We start from the raw sequence: 13758 nt of genomic DNA, 5'->3' as shown, positions 1-13758 counted from the left end.
GCATGCCATGTGTAGGACCAGGATTTGAACCCACAACCCCACTAGCGCCGAGTTCGTTTGTAGAAACCTTTAACCACCGCATCTGGCGACTATAGCAACTGAGGAAGCAGCAATATGGTTTCTTCATGATAGTAATAGAATTAGTAATATATTTTTCTAAATTCTAATCTCAGTGCTTGAGGTTTGCTTGCGCTTTTTCTAAGAAGAACCGGAACCCCTGCACTCCCCCCCCCCTTTATTATTGTTGTTAAATGTCTTTGCTTCTAGGGCTGCTGCAGAGTACAATGCTGGGGAGAGCCCAGCCACTCAACACTGTGATTTGCTCTGAGACCTATATTTACATCCATGGGGTGGGGGTGGGGAATAAGCATTTGCAAATGGTAGGCAGTTTTGTGTCATGGGCCCTCGGTCTTTTAAGTAGATACCAGTCCCTCTGATATTTAGGAACACAGAGGGTGGGCCGCTGCCAAAGGTTCACTCTTCCCCAGATTCTGAGGTCCTTTCATTTTTTCCTCTGAAATGAGTCACCTCTTCTCAGCACCCTTCTCTGCTGTGTGAGTGAGTGTGAGAGAGGGAGAATGAATGATGTCACAACATGAGCGGTACTATGTGGTACAGAAGGAAAAAAAACTCGGCTCCCAAAGGGATCCACTTTTGACGGCATCCCTGCATTTGCTATAACTGGAGTCTTGCTGCATCAGATCAAAGGGGTATCCTGTTTCCCACGATGGCTAGCCAAACGCCCCCAGAAAAGCCCACACATAAATAACAGTCATCCCCACTTACTTGTCCCCAGTGCCTGACACTGAGAGGTATACTGTCTCTGATGCTGGATGTTCTGCCTTGCTGCCGTGGCTGATAATAATTAATAGACCTCTCCCGCTCTTCTGTGAAATTGCCTAGTCGTCTTTCAAAGCCAGTGGACTCCACCACAACCTGTTGGGGCAAATGCCGTCTATTAATGATGTGTTGTGTGAAGAGGCGCCTTCCAGCATGTACTTTTGTTCTCCTTCCGTTGGCAGTGTGTGCATGTGGCGTTGCAAAAACGGGAGGTAACTCCTAGGTCATTTAGCAACATAAACATTCTCAACTTGAATCCTCTGGAGACTAACATGTGTATCACCATTTCTATGCTTAGAAATGGGAAGAGTAATATATAAAATTAAAGTTACAGTGTGTGTGTGTGTGTGTGTGTGTGTTGAGAGTGGGGAAGAATCCATGGTGAGGATTCCGCCCTCCCCTTTCATCCCCCTTCCTCTCACCCCTCTCCCCTCCCAGGAAGGTGTAAAATTAGTGAACCACAAAATGAAGCGCAAGCTCTCGGAAGGCAGGCCAGGCTGCTCATTGTGTATGCAGAAGGCATCCATCTCTCTCAGCTCCCGCCCCTCTCTTCCTCTCCTCCGCTCCTGCAAAGGCAGCTGTGCTCTCGATAAGATGATACAGGCTTGAGGAGCAGCAAACTTCCCTGTCTCCCAGACTGACCGATGTTTTCCCTTTTTGCTTTCAGGTGCAGGCCAAGTTCCGTTACCCTTTCTACTATGAGATGTGTTGGTATGTTCTGGAGAGATACGTGTTTTGCGTGACCCAGCGCTCCCACCTCAGCAAAGAGTATCTGAAAGAATCAAGTTAATTGGTGAGTGAATTCTTTTGCAGTTCATATTCAGAGTGAACAGGCGGGAGATGGAACAGCACCCTTGCTTTTTGCTTCTGTGCACAAACGGGTCGAAAATCATAATGGTGAAGAACTGTGGAGATTGAATTGAATTATTCTATCATTTCCTAAAGGAGCAAGTGTGTGGCTTGAACCTCAGGCATTTGAACCAGCACACCATGTTCCCCCAGGAAATGATATTTCTCAAGGTCTTCTGTGAGCAAGCAAAAAACACATTCAGATATGTATACTTTTGCGTTTCTGCCAGTTTTGAATCCTCCCAAAGAAATGGGGGTTAACTGGGTGCCTTTGACACATGGAAGCAGAAGGGCTAGGGTGACATCCAAGGGCACAGACCTAAATTCTGCGCAAAGGAAGTACATTTTTCAGCACTTGGAATAAATTATGTAGATAGTTCAACTTTGCATGCTTAATTTGCATAACATATAGCGAGTTTATACACTTTGCAGAATTACGTGGTAGAGCTTTTCATAGACAGTATCAAATGAGACTGCAGTTTTGGGTGGGTGAGCGGTGGTAGTCTGTGGGAGAAAGCTGAATGCCCTCCTTGGCCATGTGGGGTGGGCTTGCAATTAGCTGTGGAGCATAGGCAGCTGTCCTTTGCCAGATTTGTCCACCTAGCCCAGAGTTGTCCATGCCGACTGGTAGCACCTCTCCAGTAATACAGGCAGATACCTCTACCATTACCGGCTACTAATCCTTTTAAAAAAGGAATGTGGGTGGCGCTGTGTTCTAAACCACTGAGCCTAGGGCTTGCCGATCGGAAGGTCGGCAGTTCGAATCCCTGTGACGGGGTGAGCTTCCGTTGCTCGGTCCCTGCTCCTGCCCACCTAGCAGTTCGAAAGCACGTCAAAGTGCAAGTAGATAAATAGGTACCGCTCCGGCGGGAAGGTAAACGGCGTTTCCGTGCGCTGCTCTGGTTTCGCCAGAAGCGGCTTAGTCATGCTGGCCACATGACCTGGTAAAACTGTCTGCAGACAAACGTCGCCTCCCTTTGCCAGTAAAGCGAGATGAGCACCGCAACCCCAGAGTCATTCGCAACTGGACTTAACTGTCAGGGGTCCTTTACCTTTAATCCTTTTAAACTGGCGATGGCATAGATTGAAGCATCTTCTTCAGACAGTGCTGATATTTCACCACTGAACTATGGTCCCTGGAAGAGGCAAGTATAGACCAGGTCTGCAAGGTGCATGCACCATTTGCAGAGAACAGTTATCAGTGCCCAGATGAGATGTAAATGGATGAGGTCATCCACTCCTGTTTTCCACTGCTTCCTGCTCTTCAGGAACTGTCGGCCCACTGCCACCTAGTGACATCCTCCAGGATGGCAGGTCTCTTCCTTCAGTCAGCAATCATATGTGGAAGCCAAGTGGTGTTGTGTGACCATCAACCTTGCATGCACCATCACTGGTGTGTGTGAAAGGCCGACTTAAGTGCTCTCCAGTTAAAAACAAAAAAACCCTCCAGGTGCACAGAAAAATAGCCAAGCCTAGTCAAGAGCCAGTGTGGCATAATAGAGTGTTGGTCTAGGACCTAGGAGAGCAGGATTCGAATCCCCACTCAATCATGGAGCTCACTGGGTGACCTTGGGCCAGTCACCATCTCTTAGCCTAAGCTACCTCACAGGTTGTGGGGATGAAATGGGGAGAAGGAGAACCATGTTCACCACCTTGAGATCTTTGGAAGATAAAAGATTGTACAGTATATAAATGTAATAAATAAATAACCATACTAGTGATAGTCTAGGGACTGTCCTTAGCTATCACCTTTGAGCTGCCAAGGCTAGCATTCTGTGCAGTTGTGACTGAGTCCTACCTTCAGGGCGTTAAAAATTCTTCTCATCTGTCTCCTCAGATACAACAAGGAAACGCAGCTTAGATAGCTTCTCATCAGATTCCTGGGTAGACATGGATGACGAATCGTGTGATGTCCACACCCGGGAAGAGAAGGATGACTGTCTGGAAAAAATCCCCAGGGCCTTGGCGGACGGATCATCTTCTCCCAACAGTACACATTCAGAAGGGAAGGAGGTTTCTGGGAGGAAGCAAAAATCTACAGCCTCCCGCTTCCTCAAAAGGACTTTGTCCAATGAGTCGGAAGAAAGTGTAAAATCTACACCGGCAGACTATCCCAAAACCCACGGGCTCCCCAGCTACAGAGGTCTCGGCAAAATGGACTCACCTAACAGAGTTTGAACTGAAGGGTTTGAAAGCCCTTGTTGAAAAACTTGAATCCCTTCCCGAGAATAAGAAATGTATACCTGAAGGCATCGAGGATCCTCAGTCTCTGCTGGAGGACATGAAGGTGTGTAGATGTTTTGCTTCTGAAAATGGTAAGCTCTGTGATGTCAGGAGGCTGGCCAAACAGCCTGTAGTTGGGAATCCATTTGGAGAATGGGCCCTGATTTCTGTGCACTTCACATGCCTTACTTAGAAAACCTACAAGGAAGAAGAGTGTGTTTGGTGTAGTCATGTGGTGGTAATCCCAGAGTTCCCCTGCTCAGCTTTGTAGAGAATGAATAGCTTGTCTCTCGGAGCCAGAAATGAAGGGCTGTTTCAGAACCCAGTGAAGGCCTATCCTACTGATCTTCACATCCAGAAGCAACAATTCCTTGTGTGTAGCCATAGCTTCAACAGTTTTCTGTTGCTCTTCTTTCTAGTCCACCTCTCTGTGGTGGACAGAAGCCACCTGGGAAAGAGTGAAGTGGAGTGGAACGTCTTCTGTTAATGTTCTCACAGAAAAACCACTTCATTTGTAGGGGTTCAGAAGCTGCCATTATTTTGGCTTCTTCAACTGCCCTTGCACATAGACCAAAACCAGGAGTAAAGTACATTTAAAGGAGCTGAATGACACACTATGGGACTCCTTTCCACTTGAGTGGAATCCTCAAAGCCTCTGGCTAGGGGTGGTAGACCTGCTTTGGATGTGACTTGGTTCTCTTTCAGGTGCACAGCCCAGAAAATACTATATGTATCTAAAAGTTTAGCTTTTTGAGGTCATATCTTCATGAGTTCAAGTTATGGGTACTGGGAGAGCTCTTAACTGCATATCTCAGCCTTGAAAATTAGTCTGCAAAAGTTAAGAACCCGCAGAACTGGCTTGTTGCCTGTCTGCTTCTGCATTGCCAAGTGACATCACAGTGATGACCAGGGAGCCACATGTATGCAGCCTTGGGTTCATGACAGAAGAAAGGTGGGATATAAATTTAAGAAAAATAGGAAGGGGGGGGTGGAGAGAGAGGGAGAGAGATGGAATTGACCCTTCTTCAATTTGCCAAATACTTCTCTTGCCTGGTTAGTATCCTGAAGGTAATTCATATTCCTCATAGGGTGGCGCTGTGGGTTAAACCACAGTGTCTAGGGCTTGCTGATCAGAAGTTTGGTGGTTCAATTCCCCGCGACAGGGTGAGCTCCCGTTGTTCAGTCCCTGCTCCTGCCAACCTAGCAGTTCAAAATCACGTCAAAGTGCAAGTAGATAAATAGGTACCGCTCCAGCGGGAAGGTAAGCGGCTTTGTCATGCTGGCCACATGACCCGGAAGCTGTATGCCGGCTCCCTCGGCCAGTAACGTGAGATGAGCACCGTAACCCCAGAGTCTGACATGACTGGACCTAATGGTCAGGGGTCCCTTTACCTTTACCTTATAGGCAGTGCTATTTTTCTAGAAAAATACCGGTAGGTGCCAGAACTCACATGAATGCCTCCCTTGTTCCCTTAGAATGGCAATGGCACCCACCTGAGAGGTGCCGGTAGTGAGTTCCAGCGAGTTCCCCCTGAAAATAGCCCTGCTGATAGTTGATCAGACAAGATAAAACGAGTTAAGTCAGGGGAACAAAGAATAAATGTGGGCAGCAGTAGTCATTAAGTTTCATTTACATTTTGGGTAAGGATATGCGAGAGGCTTTGTTAGGTTTTGGGAGAGGTCATTCCAGAAGCTTCCAAGAAGTGGTGAGTTTTGAGATGAGGTGGTGGACTCAACCAGCATCAGGTGATGCTGGTTGGGGCTGTCATTAGGGATGTTGAGAATTGTAGTCCAGCCCCACCTGGAGGGCCTTGGCTTCCCATCCTTGGCCCTAGGAGTGTGAGGAACATGATCCAGGTGAGAGGGGCCTGGGCAATGTTGCTTAGTTTTGAACTGTTGGAAACTGTACCACTGCAGATCTCACAAGGTGGGTCAGGGTTGGTTCTTCGAATGCTCCCACCCAGCAGAATCTCCCTGCACACATGAGCTTTAAGCATTGGAGGTAGGTATCCTTCTCTCACCTCAGTTAGCTAAATGACTAATAACTAGTGTGGATCCGTATATTGCTATCCGTATGTCTGGCATTTTACAGAGCACCAAAAAGAAGACAGGTCCCTGCCCCAAGGACTTTACAGAAAATGTGGGTTTTGATGAGGGATTTGCAAGGGTAGGATAGAGAAAAAGAGGCACCAGGAAGGAGTTTTATTAACATTTCCTGCAGACTATCAGTGTTTGAGACAGGATGGTGTGAATTGCAACACAACCCCTAGCTTGATTCTTTCTGCATCCTTTAGATGTGTTAACTGTTTGTGTATGTGGAGATTTTTAACAGCGAAGCAGGCATCACGCAATGAGCAATTTCCCCTATGTGTGTGGTACAGTTCTCTTATGGAACTGTATCACACACACACACACACACACACACACACACACACACCCCGGGTGTTTAAATACAATAGGAAAACACTGAATGTGGCACTACTACCAGTTGCTCTTAAAACACTTTTAACTTTGATTTAGAAGCTCATGATACATGTAGGAAACTGAGGTTTTGCTTTCTGTTGCTCAGGAAAACGAACAGCTTCCTGTCAAAGGGATTTTCTCACTTGATTAGTGGTGGGGGCAGGTGGACACTGTGTGAAGCTGATTCAGCTGTAATAATTTTCAGGGGGGGCAGCTGTGTATTAGTCTGTTGCAGTAGAAATGACAAAGGGTCTTGTGGACTAACCAGTTTATTAAGGCGTAAACTGTCATAGATGACTAGAGTCCACTCTTGCTTCTGACAGATTGTTGTCCACTAAAGCTTAATGCCTTAACGAATTTGTTAATCTTTGTTGATTAAGTTCTATTTGCCTCGATGTCAGGCACTTATACTGAATGCTAGAAAACGTGGGTTGTGTCTGTGAAAACGAGCTCTGCTGCATGAAGAAGTGTCTCTCGTCTGTTTAATTGCCCGTGTCCTATTTTTCCCAGGCAATATCAATGTTGGTTGCTGCAGTGTAAAGAAGATTGAAGGATGTGGGGTTAGAATTCTCACAGTGTGCTTTTTGTGTTCGTATCAATATCCCTTTCCCTGTCTCCATTCTTTCCCAATCTCCTATCAGCACAGTCCTCTACATGTCTGCTGATTATCATTAATAGTGCTTACTGCTAGGAAAATGAGCATTATTTATAAATATATTTGAGAGGGGTGGCTGTATATTTATCTTTTGCAGCAAAACCAATGAAGACTTATGGCACAGCACCTTAGAGACTGAACACCCTTTCATAAACCATAGTTTCCGTCACCAGGAAATTTACAAGTAAAAAACCTGTCCTAGTCAGGTTTATTTTAAAGAAATTTAAAGAAATCTTAAGTTGAAATTTAAAGAAATCTTAAGTTGATTTAATCACAGAAAAGGTAGTTGATTACTTGGTTAGTCAGTGAGAATCTGCACATGTATTACATTTGGGAAAAATAGCAGTTTTAAAGCAACCTTCCCCAGCTTGGTGCCTGCCAAAGCTTCCGAGTATTAGTTTGGTCTAACGGCAGTTGTAGCCCAAAACATCTGGAAGTTTGGGGGAAGACTGTTTCATTCTTGAAAGCTTCCTGAGTGATCTCCACCTCTCACCCACAAAATGAGAATGGCGAGGTGAAGCTTCCACATCTTTATTTCCAAGCTGCGAAGCGGAAAATAACATTTAACCTTTTCCCTACATTTTTCTGATTCTCTTCCCTTTGGCAAGTCATGGTGTGCCAGGTCTTTGCACACACAGCCCTCTGGTTAATTAGCCTCTTTTAGAGCCAATGTGGTGTAGTGGTTAAGAGCGGTGGACTCGTAATCTGGTGAACCGGGTTCGCTCCTCCGCTCCTCCACATGCAACTGCTGGGTGACCTTGGGATAGTCACACTTCTCTGAAGTCTCTCAGCCTCACTCACCTCACAGAGTATTTGTTGTGGGGGAGGAAGGGAAAGGAGAATGTTAGCCGCTTTGAGACTCCTTCGGGTAGTGATAAAGCGGGATATCAAATCCGAACTCTTCCTCTTATTTTCTTTTTGAAACAGAACATCCTGAAGGAGCATGCAGACGATGACCAAAATCTTGCCATTTCTGGGGTCCCAGTGGTATCGTGGCCTAAGAAAAACGCAAAGGTAGGGTGTTTGGAGTTGAACTTGTCTAAAAATAACCATTTCCATGCCTTTTTCTGTCCCTAAACTTTGACACTTCTTGGTAGGAGCCTGGCCAGTCAGTAGTTACTCACCTGGGTAAACACTCAAGCCTTGTAATTGGGCAACACTGCTGGGTTTTTATCTGGCATCACTTTCCAGGCTGCAGCATTTACAGGTAGTTGAAGAACACACAAGGTAGCATCGTGTCCAGATCACCATTCTATAGCAAAAGGGCATGAGAGGACTGTGTCTATTAAGGAGCACTTTCCCAAAGGGTTAGCACAGAACTTTTCAACCTTTTTAAGTCCATGGCTCCCTTGACCTACTACTCCTGCGGCACCCCTGTGGGGCTCAGGAGCTGTTATGTCACCCCTTGCCTGCAGAGCTGGCAGCCTCTCGCCCTTTTTCAAACACCCTCCCTTGTGGAGTGTTCTCTCCGCCTCCTCTCCGCTCCTCTCCCATTGGGAGTCCTCTGGGCAGCCACTGCTGCCATCCTTGGTATCTGAGCTGCCCGCCCCAAAGAGAGGTGCCACCTCAAACTGCCCCACAGGGGCCTGGGAAGCACCCCCTGGCCAGCCCCATAGGCACCATTTGCCTGGAGAACTTGTGGCCATGGCTGCTGCAACAAACAGCCGCACAAGCCTTTGGGAGGCAGAGACATGAGAGGGCATCAGAGGAGGGAGGGAAGGAAAGAGGGACAGAGGCCAGTGTTGCCCATGGTACCCCTGACTGTCCTTCAAGGAACCACAGGGTGCCATGGCACACTGGTTGAAAACAACTGAGTTAGCGTGTTGCAGCAAAAACAGCAAAGTGCCTTATGGTGCCACTACAGATCTCACTGTGACATAAGCTTTTGTGGAGTGGGAACTGGTTCATCCGATGTCTGAAGTGAAATGCTCTGTTGGCAGGTACTGGAAAAAATGTAGACGTTAAATGGCAATCACACTTAAAAAGTACAGTCTCTGACAATTTAACTGAATTGTTAAAATATATGCAAGGTAAGAATCCACAGCAGCAGTAATAGGTGATAACTCAGTCATTTTAGCATTGCTGAATTAAATGGGGCAGGAAACCATTTTCTCTCTTCAGACCTACATTTAGTCAAGGTCAGGAATGCTCAGATTATATTATCACCAGAACCTGCTGTTAAGAAGGATCACAAAAGTAACTGAGTGGGTGAAGGTTCAGGCATTCTGATACTGAGTTGATGCTGTAGCTGTAGCTTCTTGTCCCACATACAGATTTCTCAGGAGACAGATGAGGTGATCAGGCACTCCCATTTCTTTAAGAACTTGCCATAGTTTGCTGTGGTTGACACAGTCAAATGCCTTTGCGTAGTCAGTGAAGCAGAAGTAGATGTTTTTCTGGAACACTCTGGCTTTCTCCATAACCCAGCGCATGTTTGCAATTTGGTCTCTGGTTCCTCTGCCCCTTAGAAATCCTGAAACTGAAAAGTAAACCTGGCTAAACTTGATGGGGGTTACTCTGAAGTAAGTGTACTGTCGTTGCTTTTTGTTTTTAAGCACAGATAAAGCTAATACTCTGAAGTAATTCCTTTCTGACCCTAGTGTGCTGCACCCACTTACATAGCAGAAGTCTTACCAATTTATTATTAGATTACCCCCCCCCCAAAAAAAAGACCCATGTGCTCAGGAAAAGTTTTTTTTTAAGGTTTATTTTCATCAAATGAAATGCCGCTGCTTCCAATTGTTCTGGAAACCATCAGAGGGGAAACATTCTTTAAAAACCCAGGAAAGATAAGGAGGAAGTGTGGAGTGGAGGAGGGACAGTGCAGCTTCAGGAGGTTTTTTTTGGGGGGGGGAGGGGGGTGTCCACCTAAAATGAAGTCCTATTGACCCCAAGATAAGATGCGAACCTCCCCCTCCCCCTCCCCCTGGCAGCCAATGGCGAGGCTCCCCCTGCGAGCCCCGGCCTACTCGGCTTGCCATTGGCCCGGCTTGCGGGGGCCAGCCCCTTCCTGGTTCGGCCTCATGCATATGCATGAGGTCCCTCCCTCCGTGTGGCGAGCGAGAGGCGAGGCGAGCCGAGTGGCGGCGGCGGCTCCCCGCCATGCCCGCCTCCCGCCCCTCCTGCCTGGGCCCGCCATGAGAGGAGGATGGCCATGTCGGTGAGCCCCGACGAGGACGACTACGACTCGGAGCGGGAGCCCGAGCACGACCAGGTCGGCGGGGGTGGGGTGTGTGTGTGTCGGGGGCCGGCTTCTTAAAGGCAAAGTTTGAAGAGGGGCTGCCGGGGGAGGGGGGAGGGAGGGGGCTTTCCAAGAATGCCGAGTGTCCCCCTGTGGAAGATGCAAGGGAGGGGGAGGGTGTCGTGGGGGGGGGAGAGACAATGTAGCCCCAGAGAAGCCCTGCCTGCACCCCCTCCCCCGCCCCTTGCCAGGAAGGAAGCCTCCAAACGGGGGAGGGGGCGGGGAGCATCCCTCCTTGTGTCAGCATAAAGCAAACGGGGGCGGGGAAGGGGCTTTTGTGCTCCAAGGCTCGGCTCCTCGGGAACTTCATCTTGTTGAAAGAAAGGAGAGGAAGTCAGAAAGAGGTGTATTTAACCCACCCACCCATTGTTGGTGCAGCTTTGAAATTGACATTTTATGCAGCCTTTTGCTAATCGAAAGGTTTGTTGATTGAGCTGGTGGGGGGAGGACGGAGATCCCAGGTGCTGTTTTATATGGATGAGCTGAGCCTATGGGGAGGGTGAATGGATCTGAGCTGCTCCATAATAGGGCTTCCATTCAGCTATGGGGACTAATCCTGTCCCAAGCGCTGGCTTTGCTCCGCTCTCTCCAGTTTACAAAACAAAACAGCAGCTCGTGTCACTTAAAAGTTAACAAATGTTTTTGTGGCATGAAGTTTTGCAGGCTACTGCTTCTGAGTCCATCATATTAAGGGTGCGAACCCAGGAACAAGGCACATTGAACATAGTTGGGTTTACTTATGATTAAACATGCATAGGCTGAGCACAGTGTACCTTGCTGCCTTATTCACATTTATGCATAAGCAAGTTGCACTGATTTCAGTAAACTTTACTCTCTGGCAAGGATTGCTGCCCATTTACTTGGACAGCCTGATCTTATGCATGGACTGTAATTCTCTGCACACTTTCTCAGGAACAAGGCACTCTGAACACACTGGAGTTTGCTTCCAAAGAAACCTGCTGTAACATGTAGGCCCAGAAATTCTCCCATCACTGTAAACATCGTTTTAAATTGTCACAGGACCTGCTGTTGAGTATTGAAGACTAATAGCATATGGCCTCGAACAATTTTGAATTGCTCTGTGTTTATGTAATTTACCACACCTATTAATAACAGTTCTCAGTGTGGCTTACCACATATATTAATAAGACCAGTGCTAAAATAAAAAAGAACAAAGTAAAATAGAAATAGAAATAATATATTCAGTTGCTTCAACAAAAAGCCACCAAATGCCCTGGCAATTAACAAGGTTTCGACTTTGCAACTAAACACCATTAAGTTGGGTGTCAGGCAAATGAGTGTGAGGAGGGAGTTTCAGGGATGAGAAGCTGCCACCTTGCAGACCCTGTCACTGGTAACCACAAAGTTCTAGGTCTCAAGTGAATAATGTAGCAGCCAGGGTTTATGTGCTGATTGACAGCTGAAATTGGAAGTGAGTGTTACTGTTGTGTAATTTTTAGCAACATAGAAGATCAGGCCCCCTGTGCAATGGATGGATTTGACACTTTTAATAAGCTGGTTAGAAGACTTTCTTTTGTTCTATATAATCATCATCATCATCTGCATGTGTTGTGAAATTGTATAGCTCTTCTTGAACAACTCCAAAAAATGCAACATCTCACCCCACACCAGGACATATTTTAAACAGTTCTTTTTTAATAGCAAAAGAAATTCTAAATTGTTGCTTCAGATGCTCATGAGAGTGGGGATGAAAACATCTGGTTAATCATTAAATAACCCAGAGCATGTGTTATAGGGGGTTTATTTTACTCCATTGTAGACCTACTTCAGAAATATGAAAGAACACAGGGGCTGTTTGTGTGTGTGCACATAGACACTTTCAGACACTTCAGGTATTGCAGGGGATTGGACTAGATGACCCTTGGGGTCCTTTCCAACTCTACAATTCTATGATAGAGCTAATTCACACATTACATATTCAGATCTAGGTCTAGATCAGAGTAAAGTGAAGGGAAACCTTTGCTTGCAAATCTGCATTATGTGTACTGTGGAGTCAGACAATTGGTCTGGCTAGTTCAGTGCTGTCCAGGGTGTCTGAAGGGGCCTCTCCCTGCCCTACCTGGGAGATTGAACTCATGCAAAGCATCTGCTCCCACTGAGCTACGGCCTCTGCCTTTTTACTTGCTGCAGTTGCTTACCCAATGTACAGTCAGTAGCAGTCATAGTCAGCTACTGTGCAATGTACGGACAGGTTTTACATTTTTCTTTTTTCCTTCCTGCTGGGCACCACTGCTCCAATTCTGTTTGTTGCCTTGGCTAATGGTCTGTGGTAGTTACCTTGCTTCTGTAACAATGATGAGTTGCAGTTTTAAAATAACTGCCTGGGGCTTCCCTGAAAGAGGAACATTCTTTCCCTTAATAAAATGTAAAACGAAACTTGTAACCACTTTTACTCATTTTATGTCATGTACCCAAAAGTGCAATTCTGTGAATGTTTACTCAGAAGTAAGTCCCTCTGTGTTCAGTGGCGCTTACTTCCAAGTAAGTGTGTCTCGAATAGAAGTTCTGATCTAAATAATAAAGAGCCCTGTAACACATTTAACCTGGGGTCCAGTTCATCAGAAGCAAGTATAATCCTCATCTGGCAGGTATTTGGGAAGAATGTTGGAAATTAAATGGCAACAGAATGTTAAAAATAAGGCCTGGCAATTCCGTTGGAGCTCAATAAGAAAGGCGACCCTTCCCAACAGTTGTAACTGGTGATGCCTTTAAAATCATTCACCTACCAGGACATTCAACTTGGCTTAGGATGGCTGTAAAGGGAAATTCCAGTGTGAAATTGCTGAATTACATTTTCCAAGAAATTCAGTTTTGAATAGAGATGATGGTTTCCTCCTCCATCACAGGTGTTAATTTACCTAGCAGTGGTAAGATGTTTGGGCCATCACCAGTTACTGCCATTGTAAAAGGTCACTGTTTTAATGTTGCCTGTGTTTAGCTGTAGCTGTGTTGCCACAGACCATGCTGCTATTGGCCACCTAGCTCCTACATTTCCCCCCTCTCCCCACTACCTGCCAGCTGAGGATTATGCAGACTCAATTCCACGAAAGCTTAAACCAGACTTCACATGGTTTTCCCTCCTGGAAATGGGAGTCTCTAAATGTCAGTTGTTGGCCTATATGATGTCTAGTGGTTTTTGGGTCAGACTGGCACTGGGTCCTTAGACTGCTGAGACTCATGGTCTAATCTACCTTGCAGGGATGTGGGGACAATAAAAGCGGGCAGAGAGGCATGGAAGCTGCTCTGAGTGATTTTAAGAAAAGGTTGGATAAAGGATGTTGTAAATAAAAGAGGTGTAGAATCACGAACCATAGTTTGCATGATGTGAGCATAATTTTACCCACTTCACTAAAAGATTCTATGAGTACTAAAAAGTCCTCTCACCCCACAGTGATGCTTTACTTTCCCAATTAACAATTAAAGGCTTGGGCAAACAAAAAATGCTTAAAAGCAAAGATGGTGCCGG

The 13758-nt window shown here is 46.2% G+C and overlaps 1 protein-coding gene across 1 annotated transcript in view; it reads left to right on the top strand.

Moving 5' to 3' along the window:
• Positions 1-13758, top strand: part of KDM2B (lysine demethylase 2B) — a 79534-nt gene that overhangs the window by 46238 nt on the left and 19538 nt on the right. Inside the window, 5 exon segments of the mRNA XM_033174468.1 lie at positions 1508-1625; positions 1793-1795; positions 3527-3806; positions 3808-3976; positions 7958-8044. Of these exon segments, the coding sequence (XP_033030359.1) occupies positions 1508-1625; positions 1793-1795; positions 3527-3806; positions 3808-3976; positions 7958-8044 (657 nt within the window).

The sequence above is a fragment of the Lacerta agilis genome, chromosome 17, assembly GCF_009819535.1.
Source record: "Lacerta agilis isolate rLacAgi1 chromosome 17, rLacAgi1.pri, whole genome shotgun sequence".
NCBI classification, from domain to species: Eukaryota; Metazoa; Chordata; class Lepidosauria; order Squamata; family Lacertidae; genus Lacerta; species Lacerta agilis.
The sequence above is the reverse complement of the archived record's forward strand: the minus strand, read 5'-3'. Positions and strand labels throughout refer to the sequence as shown.